Source organism: Canis lupus, chromosome 16 (assembly GCF_011100685.1).
Source record: "Canis lupus familiaris isolate Mischka breed German Shepherd chromosome 16, alternate assembly UU_Cfam_GSD_1.0, whole genome shotgun sequence".
In the NCBI taxonomy this organism is placed as follows: domain Eukaryota; kingdom Metazoa; phylum Chordata; class Mammalia; order Carnivora; family Canidae; genus Canis; species Canis lupus.
Window position 1 is genome coordinate 16,511,248 of NC_049237.1, and position 26,830 is coordinate 16,538,077.

The 26,830-nt window shown below is 52.2% G+C and overlaps 1 protein-coding gene, 1 long non-coding RNA gene and 1 pseudogene across 3 annotated transcripts in view; 2 read left to right on the forward strand and 1 right to left on the reverse strand.

Annotated features, from left to right (window-relative positions):
- The window catches only part of PRKAG2 (protein kinase AMP-activated non-catalytic subunit gamma 2), a 265,492-nt gene extending 263,724 nt beyond the window's left edge, over positions 1-1,768 (reverse strand). The window contains exon 1 of one of the 2 annotated variants that reach the window (XM_038559767.1): positions 1,097-1,768. In XM_038559767.1, the coding sequence (XP_038415695.1) occupies positions 1,097-1,210 (114 nt within the window). In that variant the 5' untranslated portion in view covers positions 1,211-1,768. The remainder of the gene's footprint in view (positions 1-1,096) is intronic. The other variant, XM_038559766.1, reaches the window with a different exon arrangement.
- On the forward strand, positions 969-8,170 carry LOC119869553. The gene is made up of 5 exons (XR_005371342.1): positions 969-1,609; positions 2,667-2,793; positions 2,954-4,685; positions 6,038-6,118; positions 7,803-8,170. It is a non-coding gene; the product is annotated as an uncharacterized LOC119869553 (long non-coding RNA).
- Positions 8,171-23,423: 15,253 nt separating this feature from the next.
- Positions 23,424-26,830, forward strand: LOC100688317 (annotated as a pseudogene).

Here is a 26,830-nt window from a genome sequence, read left to right on the forward strand (position 1 = left end):
GGAAGTGAACAGGCAGGCAGCACCACCCCAGTCCTGCCCAGTTTGCCCAGTCTGCAGCAGCTTTCAGAGAGAGGGATCCACTGTGCACTCCCACCCCGTGCCCAGGCCCGAGAACAAACAAAATCACATTCTTCATGGATTCCTCTACTCTTTGTGTATGTGTGTGCGTGTGTGCATCTGCATGTACCTGTTTGGACAAACATTCACTGGGTGGTGGTTGGGGACCAGGGGCTTGACCCAGTTGGGGGTCTCCTTAGGGCCCAAGTAAGGGCTGCGCCGCACGTCCTCCCACCTGACTTGCTCGTAGGGAGGCCGGAGAAGGCCACCACCCGCTGCTCGGGTTGCAAAACCCCAGGGTGGGCGCACGACCCCGCCCGGCGCTCCCTCGCGACGGACAAAGTAGCCGCGGACCGATCGATGCCACCAAAGTCCAGGCAGGGCTGCCGGCGTGGCCGGGGCTGAAGTTCGCTGTAGCTCTGCACGCCTGGGGGAACCCCAAGTCTCCAAAAGCCCGAAATGTGCTTCCCGGGGGCGGGGGGTGGGCAGAGCAGCTCCGGGCCCCGGGCCCCGGGCGCAGGCACACTCGGAGAGGAATCCGAGAGAAGAAAGGTCCATTTGGGGGCGCAGCTACGCACACAGCTACACACACACACACACACACACACACACACACACACACACACCCCGCCCGCTGTCCCCGCCCACCGCCCCTCCCCTGCGTCCCCGGCAGCCGCGCGCGGCTCCACCTCTCCGAAGCGCAGTCCACACCGTCCTTTTTCAACAAAACAACACTACGCACCGCCCCCAGCACCCGCACCGGGCGGGATTCGGGGCTACGCCCAGCCCGCCCCAGCCGCGCCCCGCGCCCCGCGCCCCCGCCGCTCGCCGAGCCCCGGCCGCGCGCAGCTGGGCAGGGAGACGCAGCCCGGGCTCGGCGGCCCAGCGCGACCCTGCGCCGCCACCCACCCCCGAGCGCCCGAAGTGACAGGAGGGGCACGCTTGGCGCGCGCGGGGCGTCCCGCCTTAACCGCTTCGGCGCCGGGGCGGACGACGGCGGCGCGAGGGCGGGAGCGGGGACCGCGCTGCCTGCACTCACCGGAATGTGCACTCGCAGCGAACGCCGCTTCTGGCTCGGGTTTTTCTTCCCGCCGCTCCCGCCGGGGCTGGAAACATCTTTTTTCTTCTTGGTGTCCATGGCCGCGCTTCCCATAACTTTAGCCAGAAGTTAATTCCGGGTGCCTCGTCCTGCAGTCGCGTCCTCTCCTTCCTCGCCGGCCCCCGCGGCCGGCCTCGAGCCGCGCGCTCTTCGCGACCGTCCTTCCACCCCGAGGACACGGCGCGGGGACTTCCGCGGGGAGGGAAGGTGGCGCAGGTACCTCCGGCCGCCGCCGCCGGCAGGGATGGCGGGCGGCGAGAGCGCGGAGTTCACGTGTCCCCTTCCTCCTCACGGGCTCAGCGATGCAAAACCAAAGCCAAAGGCGGTCCTGGCTCCGCTGTCCCTCCGGGTTACGCGTGGCAGAGGTCTCCCGCTGGGTGACAAAGTTTTCTTCCTTTTGCAAGGCGAAGCAACATTTTCCCCCCTCTCAGCTCCGCCCACGGACGCCCAGAGGTAATCTGAAAGGCAGGTGCAGGTGAAGACCGCAACCGGGAAGACAGCCCTCCCGTGCCCGCGCCGAGGCGGACAAGCTGGCCAGAGCCGACAGTTTGTGTGCAAATAGAATCCTCGGCCGCAGAATGCGCCAGCCGGGAGCCTGGGACTCGGCCCGTCCCCCTTCTGGGCGCGAGGGGGGAGGGGGGGGAGGGAGGAGGAGGCGTCCCCGCGAACGCCCCGGCAACTGGGCTCCGGCTCGGCTGCGCGCACGAGGGCTGGCGGCGGCTGGGCTCGCGGGCCCGGCAGGCGGAGGGCGCGCCCGCTGCGGCGCGGGGACGGGGGACGGGGGACGGGAGCCGGCGGCCAGGGGCGGCGCGGCCCGGACGCAGGCTCGGCGAGCGCGGAGCGCCCGGAGGCCGCGTGCCCCGAACAGGAAGTGCACGGCGCGCGCCGCCCGCCCGCTCCCCCCGCCGCCCCGGCCGCCCCCGGGTCTCCGGCCCCGCGGGCGGCGGCTCCCCTCCCCTTCCCTCCCCCGCGGCCGCGGCGGCGCGGGAGCGGCGGGCGCGCGGGTCTGATGCATTCCGTGTCCCAGCGCCCCTGAAACACGCCCGCGCCCCGCCCCGCCATCCCCGCAGCGGCGGAAGCCCCGGCTGGCGGGGGATGCGCACTGACCCGCACTTGTTTCCGGGACCCCCGCGGCCCCCGGGTCGGTCTCCGCCTGGCGTGCGGACTCCAGTGCGCCCCGGGGCGCGGTCGGCGTAGCTGGGGAGAGCAGCTTTTCACGGTCCCCCTGCCCCCCACCGGCTCCCGGCTTCTCCCGGGTTCGCCGAGAGCTGCGCAGTGATGGGCGGTTGGAGCCGGCGTGGAGTTCCCGGGCCGCGGCGCGGAGAGGGCCGGCAGCCCCGGGCGAGGCCGCCACGTGCCGCCGCGTGGCCGCTCGGGCGCGGCGCGTTGCCGAGGGGCTTGGGTGCTGGCGTCCCCCTGCGAGCGCCCCAGGGTGCTGCGACCTCGGCCCCCCCCGGGCGGCTGGCAGCAGGGGGAATGCGCAGTGGAGACGTCTCCTTTCCCGCCCTAGGTTCTGAGGACATAGTGACCCCAAAAGTCCCTGGAGCGCCCCGAATGCTGACGTCGGTCCCGCCTCTCCTCCTAAGCAGTAAATCAGGAAGGCCACGGGAGAAGAGCGGGCCTTAACTCCTGCCCAGGTGCGGAGACTTGAGCCCCCTCCTCAGGGGGGGAGGGGTTCGCCCGCCCGCCCTCGGGGTGGGGGCGGGGGAGGGGGGAGACGACACTCCTCTGGTGGCGCCTCCCACCCAGCCAGCCCGCAGCCAGTGGTTCCAGCCGTCTTTCCTGTGCTCTTTCCAGTCCTCCTTCCATCATCTGGTGTGAAATCCCCTGCGGTCTAGGTGGTTCCTTTTTCTCCCCTGCTCTTCAGGCCAGAATGAAGCCAGACTGGAAAATCTTGGAGGACTCCTTGCTTGACATAAATTTGAAATGCCCCGGGGCGGGGGGTGTGGGTTCAAAAATCAATTGGCCAACCTGGCCCTGCAAGGTGTGGAATTTCACACTTTGACCTTTTTCTGACTGGCTGGTGGGGGAGGGGGGGACATGAGACTGCCCATTTAGGGCCCTTTATTTCCCTAAATGCTGGAAATACTGGTTAGAAAAGGAGGGGGGGGGGGTTCCTTACCTATGCAACCAAGGGAACCCACCCTTACCCGCTCAGAATTCCTCCCCAAGTGTCACTTAAACTTCATCTCTTTAGCTTCCCATTTTTAATCCCTATCACAGTAATAATAATTTTCCAGGGTGTGGAAATCACTCCGTTCGACTAGAACTGATTTGGGAAGGAAAGATGGAGAAGGTGGGAAGGAGGGAGTTGACAGGAAGGGAAGTCTGGAAGAGCCACTAGGGAGGGATTCAGAACCAGGAGGTCACTGTCATTGTGTCATTGCTGGGGCTAAATGCCTTGCCTGGGGCCTGTCCTGGGTGATGGGCAGTGGTTAGCAGTTCTTATAATAGGTACTTTGTTGGTTGCTTGGTGTAAATACATCCAATCATTCATTAATAAAATTAATTTGTTCTCTGTTTATTTTGTTGGAGTACAGACTTCAGTGCCCAGGGATCCGAAATTAAAGTGTTTTACCATCTTGCCTGCATTTTAAGTGCCTTTGTTGTTGTTGTTTTTCCATATGGGACTATTTCTGAGATCTGGGTGTTTCTTATAGACAGTGCCAAAAAGAAGCATACTAGTCTCTTTTTTTTCCTTTTGAAAAGATATTAAATTGATCATATATCTTCCAATCAGTGGAGTCTTAGAATTGAGTTTTTTGTAATTGTTTTGCTTTGGGGGTGCCTTCTGAAACCCATGTTCCCCTCCACCTTGCCGCACACATGGTTATTTTAGCCAGTAGCTAAAAGTGGCATGCCAAGAAACAGTGTCCATGTACTGACCCTTGCTACTGATTGTTTCTGAACGCACTAACCTATGACTTCTTTCTCAAAGACAACGCAATACGATCTGTTCAAAGCACAATATCAAAATTTAAAATAAAGATAAGCATTACTGAGTTTGCCTTCCGCCTGGCTCTCATATTGCCAAGGTCAACACCATTACTGATCCTGTCTTTTTGAAAAATTCAGACTTTTTTTAGTATAAGACAAAGTGTTTATACACATAGAAGTTTATATAGATTATATATATAATAAGTTCTTGTATATAAGGTTTATATATAATTTATATAAACTGTGCATAAGTATAAAGTTTATTGATAAATTTATATATGTTTGTAATGCACTATATATATGTAGTGAAGCCAGTGCACAGGATCTGAGTAAAGCAGAGGCTCTAAGGTCACGAAATATCTATGTGATCCTTTACATTTTCCAGTGCCTGGCAGTTAGGCTAAGAATTGTAATTAATTCTGGCTGATGAAATGTGAATAGATTAAGTGTGTGTTATTTCTGGGCCAGGCAGTGAAGAGTTGGGATGTCTCCCTCACTTTTCCTCTGTTGCCGTGATCTTAGAGACCTTGTGTTCCAGACGGTGTCCAGGAAGAAAGGGTTGGACAACTGGCTTTGCACTTGATTGAGATGGGTAAAGTCACTGAGATTTTGATAGTTACTTGTGATCACAGCATAGCCTTGCCTATAAAAAATATTTGCATTGAAATATTACTTATCGTAATGACTGGGTTTTGGCACCCCCTTAAATTTCTACCCAGGGCAGGGCTGCATCCGCCTCCCTCTGATGTGGCCCTGTCCTTCAAATTGATGGAAGGATGAGAGGTAGAGGCTGGCCAGAACTGTGGGGTGCTGTGGGAACCACCTTGAAGTCTCCATTTGTCCTGAGTGCTGCCACTGAACCAGTCACTTCCTCCCCCCTTCTGCGAGACAATCTTCTGAAGATTTCTGAGGCCTCTTTAACAAGGGGCTTGTATTTTGTCTTGATTATATATATTGTACATATTTGTTCATTTTATTCCTCCAGTAATCCCTTTTTTATTTAACTTTTCAGAAGTCTCATTGCACAATTAATTGAAAATTAAAAACAAGCAAACAAAAGATCTCTAGTCCTTCACCACCAATGATTTAGGACAGTGCTTCTAAGGGAAAGGGGGCTTCTTGAAGATGTTTCCATTGGGGCATCATTTGTCCAGACTGGTACTAACGAGAGGTACCCATATACAGCACCTACTGTGTGCCAACACTGGGGCGTTTTATAGGCTTTAGTATCTATCTCTACATGAGGAGATGTTATTAACCCCATTTCACATCACACCTGTGTTTGTGTCATTGTAGTTCCACAATTCTTTCTATTAAAATTCCCCAGAACAGTCAGAGACATTTTACAGAGGAGGGAAACTGAGACCAGCCGTCAGATACCACTTAACTTCTGTCCATTGATTTTAATTTGCAGGGCCCTCCGGAAAGAAACTAAAAAGTATGGCCCCTTCCGCTTTTAAAAGCTTTGCACAAGGCTAGCAATACTATTTAGGAAACTCCTTCAGGGTGACCTTGGACAGACATCAACATCTTAGCTGCGTGGGTCTGTATATTTAGGAAACCAGTCACTCCATTTTGGGCAGAAAGCACCTCTTAGAAAAATGAAACAGGGTCTGGGCTGAGGACGCTGTGAATGCTTTGCTAACTCATTAGAAACCAAGAGGAGAGGGTGTTGTCATCCCATCATGAAAACCAGGGCTAAGGGTCACATTCAAATTTTTATTTTCCTTTAAACATGGGCACTGATTATGTAACCTTGTGAAAGCTTTTGCTCCCTGGTACAAATGAGGCTACTGTTATCAGTCTAAGGGTAGTGGTGGAGGTGCACGCAGGAGCAGTGGGGAGGGTTGCTTTGGGGCAGCATCTCTCTCAACAGCCCTTTCCTGGGTTCCTTTTGATTTTTCAGGGGACCCGCACAAGCCACCCCCTTTATCTGTGTTTCAGATTGCACTTCATCTGTAATGCCGGTTAACCATAGGTCATCCTGCCCATGCAATCCAACAAGTACTTTGGATTAAGATAAAGGTAAGCTCTGTGGCAATATTCTCCCAAAGGACAGACTTGCTGTTCACTCTTTTTCTCTAGAGAATAGGCTGGTGTCTTGACCGGCTTTGCCTAAACACACACTCAGCAGTTCTGAAGAATGACAGATTCAGCAAGCAGGGTATGTGTGACCCACAGCACTGTGTAGTAGAGAGGCGTCTGTTTGCTAAATAAAAGAATAGGTAATCCCAGCAATTATGTCCCCTTCCTCTACTAAGGGTAGCAGTCACGTAAACAGCATTAGTTGGGAATCAAGTCTTTGGTTCTGCCAATAGCTGCTTTCATAACTGCGTTACAGAGTTCCCATGTGACTTTTGTCCTGGAAATGTCCAGCATTTCCTCCCAGCCAGGGAGTGGGTTTGGGCTCCCTAGGCTGCAGAATTCCACTAAAGCTCTGTATATGTTGGTTCTCGACTTCCTCCTGAGCGTTGAACATGCTAGACGTGAACAGATTAACCCAGGGAAATTTGGAATTCCACTGTTAATCTGAATATGGCATGAACCTCTGCCATGACTGACCTCTGATCTCACTCAACGTATCTGTTTAGGGCATGATAAAATAATGCAAATTAATTATAATAATTTCCTAAGCAAGCAAAATTTCTTTGGCGATTACACTAGCCCCAAAATGCATATACTGCATGTACAAATATGAACATTAACTTGCACGAGGGAGTGCTTATCGGCACCACTGTTAACCATTTATTCATGTAACTTGCAGCTGACATCTAGAGCTGCTGGCCTCTAGAATGCTAGCTATGGTTTTTTAACAAGGCTCCAGAAAAAATACATTTACGGTGCCTGGGGATGGGCAGTGTTTGGAGAGCGGATCCAAATCCAGTGTGTGTCCTGGATTTTCTTTTCCTTTTTTTTTTTTTTAAAGATTTTATTTATTTATTCATGATAGTCACACACACACACACAGAGGCAGAGACATAGGCAGAGGGAGAAGCAGGCTCCATGCAGGGAGCCCGATGTGGGATTCGATCCTGGGTCTCCAGGATCGCGCCCTGGGCCAAAGGCAGGCATCAAACCGCTGCGCCACCCAGGGATCCCTGTCCTGGATTTTCAAGTGTGTTATAGACTTTGACCTCTTGACATCCACCCATCACTGCAGATGCAGTTTCCTTCCTTCTTGGGGAAAGCTGTGTCCCTCCTGGAGGGTCCAGGCATACCTGGAGTTAAACCCATGTACAAACTTGCCAGTGTCTATCCCTGTCCTTGAACCTTAGCACTTTATATCACAATCGATAAATGCCTATTTGGTACACAGACAGAGCCTACAAGATGCTCGTTTCCAGGGCTCTAACTGTGCAGGGAGGCTGTCAAGGATATAGTGATCTTTGACAACCCTCCTTATGCAGAGTGGGTCAGAAATGTATTTTGTAAAATGTTCCTAAATATAGCTCCAAAGAGTTGCATGAGGTCCTGGGAGAGAATGGAGAGAGAGAGAAACTCTGTGCCCCCATGAGCTTGCAAAAGGTCATTTCAAATCATCGCAACACCCCCAGTGCATCATTGTGCAAAAGGATTTACCTTGCTTTTCTTTTTTTTTTTCTTTCCCCACTCATTGTAGCATTTTATCCTCTAGGCAAAAAAATAAAGCATAATTACAAAGTTCATTGTTCTTTGACCAGCCTGAAAGAACATTTTCCTTTCATTGTAGCTTATTCACACATGATGGAAGAGGTTCCTGGAATCTCCTGGAGATGGACGCAGAGTTTCTCGGAGCAACCAGGAGGACCTTGTGTGAAGCACGAGGTGGCATGTGGGGCTCGCTGCAAATATGAAGCCCTTGAAGAGACTCCATGCTGGTCAGCATCGAGGCCAGCTACCTGGTCTTGTGGCTAGGATGCAAGCACAGCTGCTTCGGCCAGAGCTTTAAGAAGAGTCTATATCTCAGTAGGATCGCTGGTTCCAAGTCCTTTTGTGATCTTTGCAGCCTTAAGAAACTGACAATTTGTTCTCCAAGAATGGAGATAGCTAGAGAATTGTGTCATTTTAACCACTCCCTCCTAAAAGACTGGTTTTTCAGCCTGTCTAGAGATTTGCTCTTTTGCCAGGGGGCAGGGGGAGTCATTTGCCTCTGCCCTTAGATCTGTTCTGTGTCCCGCCCTGCTCTGTGTTGCCCAGAAAAGCAGTCCCAGGATCTTTAGCCAACTGATCCCACTTGGTGTCTGGCCAGGTTTGGCCAGAGGGAGGCAGTGGTAGAGCCCAGAGTATGGGAGCAGGAGGGAGGCTGGGGGTTCTTCTTGACATTGGATTGGAAATCTGGGCACATGAGGGAGGTGGACAGCTCTGGGGGAGGATTCTAGGACAGGTCAGGAGGGCAGTGTGGCGGGGGGCGTGGCTGGAGGACAGGTGGGGATTTGTGTGAGTGAGATGGGATGGTATTGGGGAACGTCAGCCAGAAGAATGGCATGATCCAGCTTCCGTTTTGAAGGTTGGCCTGGTGGCTCTGTGAAGTAGAGTAAGAGGAAGGAACTGGCAGCCCAGTCAGGAGCTGTCACTGTCATCCCAGCGAGACATCATGGCTTGGACAGGAGGGGAGAGGCAGGGTGGTGAGAAGTATACATACTTCTGGATGTATGTCAGAATTTGCTGAGAGATTGGGAATAGGGTCTGAGAGAAAGGAACGGGTAATGTATGGTCTAAGGTCTTGGCCTGAGAGACTAGAATGATCCTGATTCCTAGGAGGAGAGCCTCAGGGCTATGGGCAGTCTGCTCTGGGCTGTAGTAAGGCAGAGGTGCCTGTAGGGACCTAAGGGAAGATCCTCCAGCAACAGGGAGACGTCTGGCTGGTGACATCGGCCCAGCTGGCATTTCAGGCCAGAAGCGGGAAGAGATTTGGAGGCATGAGCATAGACAGCAAAGAGGTCAGGACAGCACCCCGCAAGCCCCCTCTACCAGTTCCAAGTTGGGGAGATGAGCAACCTTGAATTATGAAGAGAACCAAGAGAAAGTGGATCTGGCAGCCAGGAGACAGAAGCTTATCGAGGAAGGTGCAGAGTGAGAGGCAGGACTCAGAGGTGACCATGGGATTTGGCCTCAGCTGCCTTGATGAGCCAAGGACTAGTGGGAGCAGTGGTGTCATGCAGAGGGCTCACAGGAGGCAGGGCCATGCAGGCGGCTCATGCTGGATGGGTAGCTCCCAGAGCTCTGCAGAACAGGGAGCAGAGATGGGCGATGAGAGAGGAATGTGGGTCAGGAGATGTTGGTTTTCAAGGAGCAGGATGTTCTAGCATGTTTGAGTGCTGATGCCGTGACCCTGTCCCGGTCAGGGAGGGAATCCATGATGCAGAAAAGGAAAACCAAGAGAGCAAAATGCTGAGGTGGGCAAGAAGGGTGAGGTATACCAGACCTAGGGGAGGACAGTCCATCGGGCGAGAGGAGGCTCATCACCTGATTGGAGGGAGGGGTGCACGGAGACATGGACAGGGAGCTGGGGGTTCTAGTCTCCTCAGAATGGGAATCAGTGGCACCCCTGATAGAGGGGATGGAATGGGGGCTACAGGAGAGACAGATGGGAAAGCAGAGCTGTAAGGGGCCACGGGGGTACATTTCCCACACAAGTGGAGGGATGCCCTGTGCATCTGCTAACTCAGCAATAGGTCTCAGAGAGTGTGTGTAGCAGTTTGCAGGGAGCTGCCTTCTTCCTGGAAGAAGTGATAAATGGGCATGATATTCCATTGTAGAAATACTCCATAACTTATTTGATCATGATTTGCTATTTATTGCATTTGTTTATATAAGCAGTCCCCTCCTGGTGAAAATTTAGGTTGTTTCCAGCCCTGGAATGCTGGGTACACATGCTCCAATGCAGAATTGTTGGAGAAAAGCTCATGTGCACTGTCCACCTGGACAGGCAGCCAGTCTGTCCATCTTAGGTGGATGGCACACAGGCCCATCTCATTGGGCTTGCCAACAGAGTTGCTTTTCTAGCTTTTTGATATTTGCTGATTTGTTAGGTGAAAATAGTGTCATGAAACTAAACTTTCATGGTTTAATTTTCCTGTTCTGAATGGAAAATAGCTTTTGTGCATTTGCACTTCCTGTTCAGTTATCTTCCTGTGAGTTAGTTGCCGGTGCTTTCTCCTGTGGGTGCTAGGTCTGTCTCCCACCTGCTTACAGGTGCTCTTTATACCTTGACAGAATTAGCCCCTGTCAGTGCCATGCACTGCAAGCATTTCTTCCCGGTCTAATTGTCTTTTGAGTTTTTTTATCTTGCCCTTTTTTTTAGCATACAGGATTTTCCCCTTTTTATATGGTTTGTTTTATTGATTTATGTTTATGGCTACTAAGATTTTCTGTCACATACAGAGAAGTGCGGTGGGAGGGGCACAGGCTCGGGGCTCACACTTGCCTCTGTCACTCCTCCGGTGGTATATCTGCAAGGATGTTGCACAACCACTTGGTAAATGTGAGATGAGAATGCCTGGGAGCATGTAAGCACCTGCACGTGGAAGATGCTCCTTTCTCTTCCTCAACATCAGTCCCAAAAGCAGAGCACACAGCAGTGGCATGTTTGCTGCCTGCTTTCCAGAATCCTTCTGGAACATCACAGTGCCCGTGATTTCCTGGGCACAGGCCCTGTGGCCCTCTGAAGTCCACCCAGCCCTGCACTCAGAGGTGACATTCACCCCAGAGGAGAGCTCATATCCTAGAAGGCTGTTCCAAAGTTGCCATCGGTCCAAGGGGCAGCCAAGAGCAGGGTTCCTGTCTTTCACCTCAGAGATGGAGCGGGGTTTCTCACAGAGTTGCCCTCAGGTGCTGGGCTCCTTACTTCCCCACACTCTGGTCGGGCAGTTTGGGGTAGACCATGTCACCTGCTTGGTTGAAGTTTGAGACCTGCTGCAACGACCCTTCCTCTGATCCTTCTCCAGGAAAGTATTTTAGGAACCAGAGACATAACAGCAGCACACTTTGCTCCATCTTTCCAGCTAAGAGAGTTGCAGGCATGGTGCCTGCCTGTCACCCACCGGAATGTGCGTGGCTGTGGAGGATGGCCTCAGAGAATAGCTTGGAGAGGCCATCAAGGAGCACCAGCCAGGAGATCTTCCCACGGAGCTGATAGCTGAGTCGTCTTCCCAGCTGTGTGGCTGAAGGCCTGTCTGAGTCCCAACAGGAGGGAAATGTGGGGCAGGGGATGCCAACTTGCCTCCTGTTTCCATTTTACATACATGACATCTGTACCAAACCTTCCCTGAAGAGAGATTATGTTGTATGAGTTTAGAGTGTTTGACTTTATAAGTCTTTCTAGAATGACTTTTATATTATTGAACAATGGGAATGAGTCAGAGGCCTGGAAAATGGGATACCACTTAAGGCCCAAGTGGGAAGAAGGATTTTTACGAAAGTGAAAGAGGGATCACATGGAAGTTTAGAAAGTATGATGGGCTTTGGACTTGGACTCCAGAGAGAGGAGGGCAGTAGAGTTATTTGGGGTCGTGTTCCAAGAAGGAGGGTTTTTCTACCTAGAACTGTTCCATCCAGAGCTGTGTCTGAAACCCTAAGAGATAGGACTTGATTCTATCAGGGCCAGGGCTGAATGTGGCTGGCCAACATGGGGATTTGATAGTTGAAACCTAAAAAAAGACATCTGTTATGATCTCCAGGGAGAAATTCCTGTCTTTCTCCTGAACTCTTGGTTACCGTTTTCCTTGTTGGCACTGGAGCTAACCCTCACATCCTTCTCACAGGTGGCCAGTGCACAGAGCATCAGAGCTGATGGCTGTAACACACACACACACACACACACACACACACACACACACACACACGGTGTGCATTCATAGCTTTATTTCCTCTTTAGGGGAACCTGCTTCCCCTGCTGGCAGGGGCTGCCACTCCCAGTCAGTGTTCTGGTCCCTGCCCACCAGCTCAGCCAGTCACAACCTCCCTCACATGGGGAGTTGGTCCTGGGGGCCAATCAGAGCCCTTCCCTGGTATTCTAACCGGTGCTGACCAAGCTCTCTCCCTCCGTACCCCAAGGCTGGAAGGCTTCCATCTGGAGCTGCCCCCACTCAAGGGACAGTAGCCTGAGAGTACAGCTCTCAAAAAGAACTAAGGAAGGGGGGACATGGAAGCCTCGGCCCCCCCATCACCCCTAACACCACTTCCTCTTCTCCCTCTCCCCATGAGCCAACAACATTTCCATCTTTTGGGTGGCTCAGTGGTTGAGCATCTGCCTTCGGCTCAGGGTGTGATCCTGGGGTCCTTGGATCGAGTCCTACAGCACGTTCTCCTCAGGAGCCTGCTTCTCCCTCACCTGTGTTTTTGCCTCTCTGTGTCTCTCATGACTAAATAAATAAAATCTTAAAAAAAAAAAAAAAAGGTAGAGTTGGAATTCTGTCTCTTGCAAGACAAGAGCCTTAACTAAGGAACTTCTCACTTTTAATTAACTTAATTTTGTTATTCTTTCTAGAATCAGGTGGGGAGAAGAAGGGACCCAGGGAGGAAGAAGAGAAGCAAGAAAGAGGAAGGCTGTGTAGCAGAGTTTATAGCCGACAGGAGTGCCTGTTATCTGGCCCTTCCAGTCTGACCCCTCTGCCCCTCGGCCACCCTGGCCACGTTCTTTGCTGTGGTCAGGTAGCCTTGACCTTCCTGGCCAGCAGCCTCCCAAAGGACGTCCAGGACCAGGCTGTTTACTCCCAAGCCCATTCGGAAGATCTGTGGGAACGGAAGGCTCCATGATGCCATAGGCCCTGCCCTCCGTGTGAGTGGGCAGCTCCCTGGCTGCACACAGTGTTTGCGGGTGCCGTGGCCCTTTCCAGAGGCTCAGGTCAAGCATTGGATATTCTCAGAGCCCTGTGGGCTCAGATGAGAATCTCTGATGGGACTGGAGTGCATAAATCTTCTCCCATAGGAAAAGAACTTTGCCCTTTGTGATTGAAGAAAGCCTGCTTAAACTGACTAATGACTAGGATTACCAAATTCCATTGGCAAATTTTCCAAGTTACCTGAGCAAGAAAAAAACAGTGATTACAGAAGCCAAGGCCAGCATCGTCAAGTGCACGTTGGTCATTTACTTGGACAGGCACAATCCCGTCCTTCTTATTTCTGGTTAAACTCCCATGGCACTGTAACCAGATACCTCCGGGCTGGGAGGATGGGCTGAGCGGGAAGGGAAGGGCTGTGGGGTTGATCTACATGGTCAGATTTCTGGTTCAGAGAATTACCAAGATCTGATGTGAAAGAGCCCCTTTCCTTTTCGTTTACTCTTACCACATCCTCATTTCTTTTTTAATCCTTGTATCTCTTTGTGTTTTTACATCCAGATTCACAAAGTGGCTAATCTTAGGGCTACATGAGATCAGAAAATGCCCTGTCTCCTATCGTACCATTGTTCTGCTTTCATCAAGAGCAAAGGAACAGAGGGGCGCCTGGGTGGCTCAGTTGGTTAAGTGTCTGCCTTTGGCTCAGGTTGTGATCTCAGGGTCCTGGGATGGGGTCCCACATCGAGCTCCCTGCTTGGCGAGAAGCCTGCTTCTCCCTCTCCCTCTGCCTGCCACTTCCCCTGCTTCCCCTGTGCTCTCTCTCTCTCTCTCTGTCAAATAAATAAAATCTTAAAAAAAAAAAAAAAAAAAAAAAAGGAGCAAGGAAGCAGTGCACAAACAGTAGCTTTCTAATAGCCCATTGGGAAGATCTACAGTATTTATTCTACTGATTTTCCTATTGCTCAAAATATATTGGAACTCCTTTTAAACATTTTGTGAACTTAGGGCAGTTTGTGAGGTGCAAAAAAGCAAAAGTACCAAAGCCGATAGACTTCCCATGGAATATTTGTGCAAGCACCAAGCCAAATCGTCAGCATAGACAAGGCACAGAAAGGATGCAGTATTGAAATTCCCACATGGTAGCCTCTGTCGACATCTCACCGGCCAGTGAATTTTGCTCCAGCTGACCCTTATTAATGAAAAATTAGATCTGTTTCAGGCTGAATTGCTAGCATCCCAGGGATCACTCAGTTCGTCTCTCTCTCTCTCTCTCTCTCTCTCATTAAACTAACAGTAACTTCAGAGACTCCCATTTGCCAGCATATCTTTGTCAGCTGGGATCCTTGGGGAGGTGGATGCCAAGACAGAATTAGACATGTAAGAGCTTTAATGGGGGTAATGTCTGTGCAGGAGATAGAGGGGAACGAGCAGGAGTAGGTGGGGGGAGTCTCTGACCCGAGCCCAGGTCTGACACCTGAAAGACACTATTGCTACAGCCGGTCTTGGGGCCACATGGGTGCCCACTCTGCCCCCGCCCCCACCCCCACCCCCACAGTATCCAGTCTAAATGGCCTACCTGGTAGTGTGACCCAGATCTTGTCCTGAGGGCTCTGAGTCCTTTATAATCATACCCATCTTGGGCCAGGCTGGCAGCATCTACAGTCACACCGTGCCAGCATGAGGGGGAGCCACATGGACCCTTGGCGTCAACATGTCTTCCAACCCCATGCCTTCTATGAAAGCACGCTACCTCCAACTGCTGATCTTGGTCAACTCACCCCACCAAGAGAGTGACTTCCTTACACACTGGGCCCTGGCCACGAGGAGCCAAAAGCATCCGGGTGACAGCTGCAGCCTGCCGTTCAATAGGACCCTGGCTGTGTCCCCTGGCAAGACAGTGTCCCCTTTTGGGACCCAGATTTTAGGTCTACAGAGCCCGGAGTTGCAGGGACAGGAAGCAAAGAGTCTGCCAGCAGGTCATTGGAGTTACTCCATAGTTCATGCATCCATGTGTTCTTCCCACAGGAGACACGGTGCCACAGAGAGCTCTCCAACTTAAAGCACACACTGCTCCTGCAAGGTATTCCTTCCCATCCCTGCACAGCATCACCTCCGAGCTTCAGGGACTTCTTCAGTGCACTCTCCTGGCTCTGCAAGCCTGGCTGCTTCTGGATGGTGTGACGTGTGATGGGCCAGTGCCTCCTACAGTCACACCCTCCCACCCTGCAGCTTCTTAGCTGTAAAGTGAGCCAGCCCTCTGTTGGGTGCTGTGTCATGTGGAATCCATTCCTGGCCAGGTGTCCCATAACCCCCAGACAGTGGTGATAGCTGAGCATAGTTCTCTGTGGGCAGGAAGGACAGATCCACACTTGGAATAGGTATCTGTCCTTGTAGGATCAACCGCTGTCTCTTCCGAGATGTAAGGGAGACCAGGCAGATGGTCCCCTCAAAGAATAGCACCAACTGGAATTATTGTTGCTGACTGGTTGGAAATTCAGAGAGAGTCCATGCTGTCAGGCCCATGCATAGCCTCCTTCTCTGCCGCTCAGGCTGCTCCATCCACATACCCAACGTGCCAGTCCCAGGGTGGCTGGTGACCAAGGCCAGCTGCCATCAACCAGTGAGTCATTTTGCACACTTGGCTGTTTAGTGCCTCTTGCATGGCAGACTCTCTGGTGGGCACTAATGTGTGATTCAAACATCTTTACACCTTGTGCCCACTCCCATCTGTCCATCCACGTGCCTCTATCCAGAGCTTTCTGTCCCTGACCCTCCAGTCCTTTTCCTTCCAGACCCTTAGCCAGCTAACTGGGCCACTGGCCACAGCCCAGACACCTTGGTCTAGTTCTCCTTCCACACACGCGGATGAGTAGCTGTGCTGCTCACAGCCCTGCCCTCTGGGAAAAGCTGTCTCCTGTGTCATTCAGGGTTGTTCCAGAACATGACTGTAATGCAGTGGCTAAACATTTTCCAGTTCCTCCCCCAATATGGCCATCTGTCAATCAAGCTTGGATTGTTTTTGTTTTTTATCAGCTCCTTATGTGGGTCATACAGGACACCTCACTACCCATGTGGCCATAGGAGTGAGCTGGGGAAGGGGTGCTGGTGGGACCATAGTGGGTGAAGTGGCAGTCCACTCATGCAGCATCTTCATGCCCTATGATTTTGCTTGGCCCCTATCCCAGATACACCATCTCCCTCTTGCCATGGACTGCTGCTAGTCTGTTCAGCTTTGTGACTTGGTGGGTCCCACAGGCCCTAGGTCACAGGGCACAGTTCCAGGTGCATGGACAGCTGGTGCTCCAACATCAAGTGTTCCCTCTATCAGGAACCTGTTTCTCAAAAAGGGGCATAGTTCTCTGCTGTAGTTGGCATGGCCTTGCTCCAGAACCCCAGGAGCTGCATTGGGACTCTCCCCTGGCTGGTCATGACCTCTGTGCTGCATCTCCTCCCACTGTTGACACCACCAACACTGCAGTGGGTTCTCAGGGAAGAGACCCAAGTGGCCACCTGCATGGCTGCCACAACATCAGCCCCCTCCTGCCTTAGCTCTCCCCCTGCCCCATTCCCCAGTTCTACCTGCAATATCTCCTCCAGGAGGTGGGCAGGCTGGCCTCTGTGGCCACATAAGCAGGTTATGTGGGTTGAATTGTGCCCCCAAAGAACATGTTGAAGCAATAAGCCTGGTACCTGCGAAGGCAACCTTATCTGGAAATAAGGTCTTTGCCGATGCCATCTGGTTAACTAAGGTCATTAAGGTGGCCTCTAATCCAGATGACTGGGTCCTTATGAGAAGAGACGAGACACAGACACAGATGCTTGAGGATGGAGCCTGGTTGGAGTGATGCATCTAGAAGCCAAGGAGCCCCAAGGATGCCAGCAGCACCCAGAATCTGATAGGTACAGAGCACATCCTCCCTGGAAGCCTCGTGGACTCTGCTATTGGCCTTGCTGACACCTTGATTTCAGACTTCTAACATCCAGAACCGCAAGAGAATAAGTTTCTGTTGTGAGCCCCCTAGTCTGTGACATTTTGTTACAGCAGCCATGGAAACTAACATTCACGCCTTTCTCCGCTGTCCCTCCGTCCCTTTGTCCTGTGTCCTTTCCTGCCTGGAGCACCCCTTCTCTACCCTTCTCCACTTACCACAGCTCCCGTGGTCCCCATCAGGGCACTGAAATTCGCTTTGGGGCACCCAGGCTCTGGCTCACTGCCGGCCCTGCTGTGTTCTTAACACATCTGTGGGCTGAGCTGCACCCCTTAGCACTTAATTATAAACTGCCTTGCTTAATTTATTTTTATTTCTCACCTTGCTCCATAAAAGGATGTTAGGGAGCTGCTGCTTCCCATTGCTTGCTAAAAGGCTATTTCTGTTGTGTTTTTCAAGACTGATTCGATTGGTTTTGGAATCAAGTAGGGTCTGCCCTCAGGCCTCCAAGCCAAGAACACACAGCAGGTCTCTGCAGGGCCTGCTGGAGAGGGGGCCAGATCACATGGGGGCAGGCCTGTCTGGGGCCCGGCCATGCCCATTTTCTGGCTCCGGGTACACAGAAGCTCTGTTAAGATCAGTCTTTAGGACCCTGACTCTCTGTGATTGAAGCAGCCCTAGTGGCACATGGACCACAGCAGATGCTATAAACAAAAAAGTCTGTTGGGGATTTGGGCCACGCCCCATATTTGAACCCACCCACGCCTCAAACTCCACAGGTCCTTTAATAGCTCTCAGTAGAAGAAAAAAAGAATATTCCAGATCTTGCCACGTGAAAGTTAATGCAAAGAAAGGGGACAGGAGGACCCATTCCAAATGTAAATCAAAGACGATATGAATTTAGCGACAGCCACATTTAGCACCCATAAGCTTTAATTTTAATTAAGGCAGAGAGTGGCTCATCTCCAATCAAGGCCAAAGAATTAGTGCAATCTCCTGACACATCGAGTCATCTGGCAGAGTGGCTTCGCAGGGAGCCCGTGGTGTGCTGTCGGTGGTGCCTGTGGCTGCGCACTGCCTCCCGGAGGACTCATTCTGACCTGCAGTGTGAGGGCTGAGCACCCAGCAATAACCTCATCACGGGACCCTCCGAGGCCCCCCGCTCTGCTGGGCCCTAGAAGCTAATGCACGGCCTCAGCCTCTCCTCCCAGTGAGCCTGGTTCTGGATCATCACCCCTCCCACTCCTGTGCCGCCAGCCATGCCGGCCTCAGTTTCCTCATCCAGACAACGGGCATCCGCCTCACCCGGCCCTTTGGTCTGAGGCTTGGAGGAGGAGTTTGCAAAGCGTGAAGCCCTCTCTAAACAGAGCATGCTCCTAGTCACCGCATGTCCTGTGTGTCAGAGAAGTCTGTGGAATGAAGGACCCAGGTTCGGTCACAAGGACGTCATAGTTTGCCTGCTGGGAGGGACATCCCAGACCCACGGGCAGGAGTGACACCCAGCTGGCAGTGTGGGACCGGGATGTGGGGCCCGGCCCTGGGGGGCCTGGGTCCCTCGTGATCCTTCTGATGACAGAATCTGCAGTGATGCCTGGCCCCTTCCTGTGCAGCCCTGTTGCCTCCTCACACAGCCAGGGGGTCTCTGGGGCTCCTCATGAGGACAGCCCTCCACTTCAGGCAGTTCTGGAGGTTTGCAGACGGGGCCCCTGACACCCAGCCTTCCTGCCTTTCCGTGTGTGGCTAACTGGGTGCCCCTTCCCCGGGGGGCTGCACTTCACCTGCCCAGGGACAGACACGCCCTTTTCACCAGTAGAGAGCCTTTGGGGGGGGCCGGCACGTGGCAAAACCAGCGGCCACCTCCCACCCAGCCCAGAGGAAGTTGGGTTTTTTTTTTTTTAATTTTTTTTTTTTTTTAGGAAGTTGGGTTTTGAAGAGCTAAGAAGCATGTCATTTTCCAGAACACACAGGAAAAATTCACAGTTCGTCTAGACAAACACATGCCTGCAAAATTAGCAGTGCCGTCTTCAGAAGGGCAGATGGTTCTCAACTCTCACCCAACCTCAGGAGGTTCTGAGGTCAGGATGCAGGTGTCTGCAGTGCTGGGGTCTCTGGAGCACCCCCCACCCCCAGGTTGGTAGTCCAGTCATGTTTCTTATCCTTATTGTAGTGGCTCTACTACATGGTGCCTCTTACTGTGCATGATCTCAGATGTTTCTAAGTAGAGGAGGTACCAATCACCCATTTTATTTATGACTCTGCAGGTAAGATCAGAATCAGAGTGTAACCTGGGGAGGAATGTCAAGGAAAAGACGCTGGAGAAACGAGCAGATGTTTGCTCATTGCAAAAACCTGGCTTTTGCCTCCTCCTTGGTTTTGATGATCTCATAGCTTCTATCCGACAAACACTCAGGAAGTAGCTAATTGTTCAGCCAAAGGTATCTATTGACTGCATCATTTCCACGCAGCCAGGACTGACCATGCTCCCTGGAGGACATCCAGGAGGAAGTGCAGGCCCGGCCACACGGAGAAGAGCTGAGAGGACCTCTGGTGCTGGAATGCACAGGCCCTGAGCGAGCTAACGTTTGTTCCATGCTGGCTGTTGCACTGGGTGCTCTCAGGCCACCTGTGGCCTTTCACATGTCCTTGGAAGGTGTGTCACTGCTTCACAGAAGTGGACATGCAAGGACACAAAACGTGGCCAAGTGGCACAGCAGCAACGGGCAGAGACCTTCAGCCAGGACTGGACAGTCTGGACTTCCAGAAGGTTTGCAGGGCCCCCGAGGCAGCTGCCCAGAGCCAAGGAGTTGCAGGGATGGGGTGGCTGGGGTTTCACCCTGAGCTCCACGCCACAGGGACCCCTGTGCCACCTGGGGCCACAGGATACCTCCGAGGTCCCTTCCCTCTCCCACTGCCCTCACAACCACTCCAGACTCTCCCCTCCTCTCGGGAACCTCTGCCAGGCTCCCTCCCCCACGGCCCTCACCAACTGGGACTCCCACAGAGGACTCCTGACTGTGTCTTCACTAGAAGCCCCTCCTCTGCTCACCCCCCCCAACCCTGCCCTGCCATCACGCACTCTCTATCCTGCTCCACCCATGTTGCTTGGGCCCGTGCAGTGATTCTTCCTTTTTTTTATTTTTTAAAAGATTTTATTTATTTATTCATTTATTTATTTATTTATTTATTCATTCATTCATTCATTCATTCATTCATTCATTCATTCATGAGAGACCCAAAGAGACGCAGAGACACAGGCAGAGGGAGAAGCAGGTTCCCTGTGGGGAACCAGATGCAGGACTCGATCCCAGGATCCCGGGATCACACCCTGAGCCAAAGGCAGATGCTCAAGCTGAGCCCCCCAGGTACCCCGGGTTCTTCCTCTTGACTACACATTGGAATCACCTGGTGAGTGAGTTTGGAAACAAAAAGAAGAGGGGAGTGTGCCTAAAGATTCTGAGACCCAGCTTGCCTGGGGCCCCGCTCCTTCCCACCCACACCTCTCCGCCTACCACCCCCCTTACACCCAAACCCCTGCGATAACTGTCAAGCTTTTTCTCTCCAGACCACCGGAGTGCTGGGGCCACCTCACTGCTGACCCACTGGGTCCTCAGTCCTCAGCATACCTTCCAGCAGTGCTGACCAATTGGCCTCTCACTCTTTCTTGAAGCACTTACTTCCCTGGCTCCCTGACATCTGGCCCAGGCTCTCCATTGACCTCACTGGCTGTTGCTGGTTCCTCCCCATCTACTCTTGGTGGCCCAGGTCTCCATGCTGGGACCTGTTCTCTTCCCCGGGGTGCACTCCCCCCTCCCTTGCTGTGCTCACTCAGCCTGCAAGCTTTAGAAGTCATCTATTCACTAAGATCGGATCGCTGATCTGACCTCTCCCAAACGCTGGACACGTGTGTCCAGACCCCCCACTTGGCCTCCCCACGTGGGTGTCTCGTGGACATCTCAAACTGAACATACCCCAAACTGGGGTCCTGCCCTTCCACCCCACCCCACAATGGCCTTGCCAGCCTTCCTGTTACTCAAGCCCAAAACTGAGTTGTGTTGGGTTACTTGCCTCTTTCACGCCTGCTTCCAACCCATCAGCAAATCCAGGTGGTCCTGCGTCAGAGTGTTTCCAGATCCTTTGCGTCTCACCCCTCCTCCATGCCAGTCTGCTCCAAACTGGATCATTTGTCACATGGTAACTGATTCCTACCTCTACCCTGCCCCCACGGTCTCTTCCCAAAACAACAATTAGAAGGATCCTCTATCAAAATCCCTCCAAAGGCTCTACCTTTCCCTCTTGGGAAAGCCCGTGTCCCCACAGTGACCTACAAGGCCTTCGTGATGGACTCTCCATTTGTCTCCTCCTTGCCCCCATGCCAACCAGCTGGCTGTTCTCCAAGCTGTTGCTCTGACATGCCAGACTCCCTCTCACCTCAGGGCCTTTGCATGGGCTACTCCCTCTGCCTAGAATTTTTTTTCCTAGATAGCTGGAAAAGAACATTTCCTTCCCTCCAGCTTCCCATTCAATTGCCACTCCTTGGTGAGTCCTCCCCAGACCACTCTTTTAAAAATTGAAATCCTCTTTCTTGGCATCTCCCCTCTTTGCTTGCTTACCTCTATGGCACATGTCACCTCCTAATGCATGATACCTCCTAATGCACAATTTACTTATATGTAATGTTGACTGTCTGCTTGCACATGAGGTTTTAAGTCCCATGAGATTAGAGATGTTTGTTTTGTTCAGGGCTCTGTAATCCGGATGGTGCCTGGAGCTTAGTAGATGGTCATAGTGTTTGTTGAATGAATGAATGTGATGCAGCCCAGGAGCTGTGGGGGATGGTGAAAGGAAGAAGACCTCATTCAGTTCCACAGAGGTTATCACTAGTATTTGGTGCTGGGAGGGCTTCTTGAAGAAGATTGGAGATGAACCGTGAAAGAAGGATAGTATTGAACGATAGTAATATTAGTTGGGATAAGCAACAAGACTCATGAAATCCTAGGAGCAATTTCTTCAGAGCTCTGCTCACAGAGTGAGGGACAGTCGTGGGGGAGCCACACCAGAGGTAAGGTGAGGAGGCAAGATATAAAGCCGAGCCCGGTTGGCGGGGGGGGGGGGGGGGGGGGGCAGAGTCGCAGTCTCCTGGCAGGTGTGGGTGCTGCAGTGGGCCGTGAGGCCCCCTATCCTCACCCCCCTCACCCCCACCATGGCAGATCCTTTGTGCCTCTTCCAGGGCCCCAATCAAGAAGACACAGGAGCCACCTGGGTGGCTCAGTAGTTGAGCACCTGTCTTTGGCTCAGGGTGTGATCCCGGGGTCCTGGGATAGAGTCCCGCATCGGGCTCCTCACAGGGAGCCTGCTTCTGCCTCTGTGTCTCTGCCTCTCTCTGTCTCTCTCGTGAATAAATAAATAAAATCTTAAGAAAAAATAAAAAAGAAGACACAGTCTTCACGTTGAGGGTTATGAATCCCATCAGCAGAAGTAGTTTCCCGTGGCTGTACCTGTCTTGGAGGAAATTCTTTGTGGAGGAAGAAACGAAAGCTGTGCTGATATGTGGTCAGGGATTGGGCACCTCATCCCTGTCACCAGTCACGCGGGTGCAATTGGGTGTTGCTGTGACAACTGCATCGTCAGGCCCAAGTGGACAGAGTCTCCCTGAGTGTATCAGGTGCCAGACACACTGTGCACACTTTTCCACCTCAGCCCAAAGTGTGTGGAAGCCGCAGGTCATGTCAGGATCCCAAGGAGAAAGCCACAGCTCCCCCTTCAGGAACAGGAGGGCCCAGGGCCGTATTTGCACCCCTGCTCAGAAATCTCTGACACACAGCTTCGCCTACACTCCTCTGTGGTTCCTCTCTCCTGTCTCCTGTCTTCACCCCCTCACATCTGCACCACTTGCTTGGCCAAATTCACTTACTCATCATCTTCTAGATGCACCAGGAAAAACAGTGTGTAAGCAAGGAGATGGAGGAATGACAAAGCATGGAATGTTCTGGAAACACTTGGGGAGGAAGGACTTCGGTGTCTCACAGACACTGCTCGGACCCTGGCTCTGCCACTCATGGATGATAGGCAAGTTCCCTCATCGTCTAGCTGGGCTCTCCTCACCTCAGCCCACCTGCCTTGCAAAGCAGTGCTGAAAGCTCAGTGAGGCTGGCCATGTGAATGTGTCTGGCACGAAAGCAGTCAGCTCCAAACATACCAGAGGTGGGCAGATGGGGAGGGCGTCCTGGTGCTGCACACCAGAGACTTGGAGTTTGGCCAGTGGGGGCCAACGAGTCAGGGAGAGATTTAAAGCTGCAGAAGGGTTGGTGCTGCTATTAATCCCATCTTACAGATGACAGAAATAAGGCACGGAGAGGTTCGATAATTTGCTCAGGGCCAAATAGTTAATAGATGGCAGAGCTGGATTCAAACCCAAGCTCTTAACCAGTGTAGTGGTTATTCTTCCTTCAGCTGAACAGGAAAAGGAAAGAAGGAAAGGCCTCTGAGACTGAGGTCATGTTAGGGACCTTGGAATAATTAACTGAGATCCACAGAAAAGCTGGACTTGGCTTTGCCCCCAACATAGTGGCTAGGCTGCTGAGATAGGAAGAATTTAGGTGACCAGTGGACTGGTCACCATGAATCTAACACCCTTTACCGAGGATGGACCATCCGCCCTCTCTGAAGCTGGTGGCATCGCCCCGTACTCCCAGCACTTTGCTGGAAGGCCTGTGGGAAGCCCCCCATGCACTGGGCCAACTGCACAGCTTTGTGGAGCCTGTGGTAAGAAGAATGGGTTCAACCCTCCAGGCAGATCTAGGAAGGAGAGATCATGGCGCTAGGACTCAAGACTGTTCACACACACACACACAGCAGAGAGGTGTGCACAGGAAAGCCCCAGGCCTACAGCGGGACTCAGGCTGGAAGGTAAAGTATCATCTGCAGCCACGCATGACTGTGGTGGCCATCTGTTAGGTCCACTTCACCTGTTTCAGCCAGAATTTTATGTGGAGCATCAAACCCAAGGCAGTCCTCACCTGGACTCCAAGCAGGCAAGCTCATGGAGCTGGCCCTGTTGCTGCCGCCCTTAGGGCCAGGCCTCCAACGGGGAGGGAGGACAGGAGGTTCTGCCAAAAGCCCCCAAACCAATGTCATCTGTCACTTGGCCATCAAAGGAGGGCTGCATCGTGGGAGTGGAGCCACAGATGTGTGGTGGCTTCTTCCAGGGACAACCCAGAAGGCAGAGAAACAGTTCCCCTCTGGTTCCCCACTTCTTTTCTTCCAACACGCCCATTAGGAGGGCCCAGAGAGGGGACTGGAGTTCATGGGGACCCAAGACATTTAGTCCCTACAATGAGGGCAGGGCAGGCTGGGCAGGGGGAGATGGGAGAGTGAAAAGTGGTTGAGGGGCCATGCTGTTGGTCCCACCGGGAGCAGTCCTAGGTTATCTGGAATAATCTGATTCCAAATATACTGTCCTATTGTCCCAGTAAACTACCGAAGTTTTCTGGACATTTAAAATATGGGTACGCACTGATACCAGATTTGTCTTCCTGACACATGGCATTCCACATTCCACTCATTTAGCAGGACCTGACCCCGACGTCTGGCTACAGAGTCTATATCTGAACAAAATCCAGCATTCTTTCCAGAAGAAGAAAAAAAAATCCATAGTAAAACAGTAATCAAATGCTATTTCCTTAACATAATAGGAAATAATACCTAACAAGATCACTGGAACAAGAGAGGTATTCTCATTAAATTCTGAATGGACCAAGAATTATAAATATTGAAAAGGAGACAAGAATTTGTTTGATGATATAATCACCTACCCAGAAAACAAATTAGAATTGACTGGAAAACACTTAGAACTAGTATGCTAATTCTATAAAGTGGCTGGCTGGAAAATAAGTACTCAAAGAGTAATGTTTTTCTTATAGGATAACAATAACCAGCTGGAAAATTCGAGGGAAGGAGGATGTGGCTCACAAAAATAAATGTGCAGCTTCTTTACCAGGGACCCGGCAGACCTGGGTGGGCAGCTGGAAGAAGACTGGCGTGAAGGGAGAGGCAGGCGCATTTCCAGAAGGATAGACCCGAAGCAGTGAACCCAGTGCTACTTCCCCAAGTACCACGGCCAGTGAAAAGAATCAAATCTACCACCACCACCGCCGCTCCCACCATGACCACACACACAAACACACAGAGGATTTCAAAATTTGGGATCTGTTATTTGAAAGTTCCTCTAGAAAAATAAATGCAGGAGAAAAGCTACTAATGGTCTAGTGGGGTGGTAATGAGAGAATTTCTTCAGCTGATTGTGCATATCACATAGTGTCACCTAAAAAAGATGTAGTAGCAGGAAGCATGCAGGTCAGGGAAAGCCCTGGTGATGATCACGATGCTTTGAATTATGGACAATTGTTTATAGATTTTAGATAATAATGTGGTCCCTGTTACACTAGCCACTACTAGTAACCACTTCTGCAGGTTAACACTGCTTCTCTGGTTCCTTCTGAGGCAGGTTATGGGAAGGGGTGAGGGGAGGAAGGTGAGAACATGAAACCTCTGGATCCCAGGAAGATGAACTAGACGTCCTGATGGGAACTCCTGCTCGTGTCTTCTGTTAAAAGTAATCTCCGGAGAGGCCCTCTTACATCGACCTGAGAGCCGTGCTGAAAGGAGCAGCAACCTCTCTCCCCTTCCTCTCCGCCGTCTGCTGGGCAGCTGCAGAGTAGTGACCACGTGAGAATGCATCTGCATCCACATTGGCTGGGCTGGGGTACAGATAAGCAATGGCTGCTGGGAGCTCTGTTGCCTGGAACATGACATCCAGCCTGGCCAGAGGCCAAGTGATAAGACCACTGGGGGGGGACTCATCTTCAGTGAGATGAGTGCTGGCGAGCATGTGCCCGGGGCAGTGTTTGTAGATCTAGAACCCATGGTCGTTAACGTTTACACTGGCTCCCACCACCAGCTCTCCCACCTTGAGCAGCTCATCACAAGCAAGGAAGATGCTGCCAGTAACTATGCCCGAGGCCACCACACCATTGGCAAGGAGATCATTGACCTTGTCTTGGAATGAATTTGGAAAACTGAACTGAGCTACTAGACAGGTCTTCAGGGCTTCTTGATTTTCCACAGCTTTCGAGGGGGATCTGGTTCCAGGTTCACCTCCCTGCTGGTGCGGCATCTCTCTGCCGATTATGGCAGGAGTCCAAGCTGGACTTCTCCATTTACACAGCTCCTGGGTTCCCACAGCTGTAGCTGAGCCCTACAGCTCCAGCCTCACTACCCACACTAAGCTGGAGCACTCTGATTGTGCTTTCATGGTAGACAACAAGGCCATGTATGACATTGTCATAGAAACCTCACTATCAAACGCCGCCCATCCTACACTAACCTGAGCAAGTTGGTAGGTCAAATTGTGTCCTTCACCATTGCTTCCCTCACATTTGGTGGAGCCCTGAATGATGTTCTGATAAGATTTCAGACCCACCTGGTGCCCTATCCTTGCATCCACTTCCCTCTGGCCACATATGCTCCATCTCTGCTGAGAAAGCTTACCATGAGCAGCTTTCTGTAGCAGAGACCACTGATGCGTGCTTTGAGCCAGCCAACCAGAGGGTGAAATGGGACCCTTGCCATGGCAAATACATGACTCACTGCCTATTGAACCAAGTTGCTGTGTCACTGCTGCCACTGCCATCAGCAAGACCAAGCGTACCATCCGATTTGTGGACTGGTGCCCCAGTGGCTTCCAAGTTGGCATTAATTACCTCTCTCCCACTGGGGTACCTGGTGGAGACCTGGCCAAAGTACAGTGAACTATGTGCATGCCAAGCAACTCCACAGCCACTGCCAAGGCCTGGGCTCGCCTGGACCACAAGTTTGTGTGTGCCAAGTGTTCACATACCTTTGTTCACTGGTATGTGAGTCGGGGCACGAAGGAAGGAGAGTTTTCTGCAGCCCATGAGGACATGGCTGCCCTTGAGAAGGATTATGAGGAGGTTGGTGTGGGTTCTGTTGAAGGAGAGGGTGAAGAAGAAGGAGAGGAATACTATAGTTAA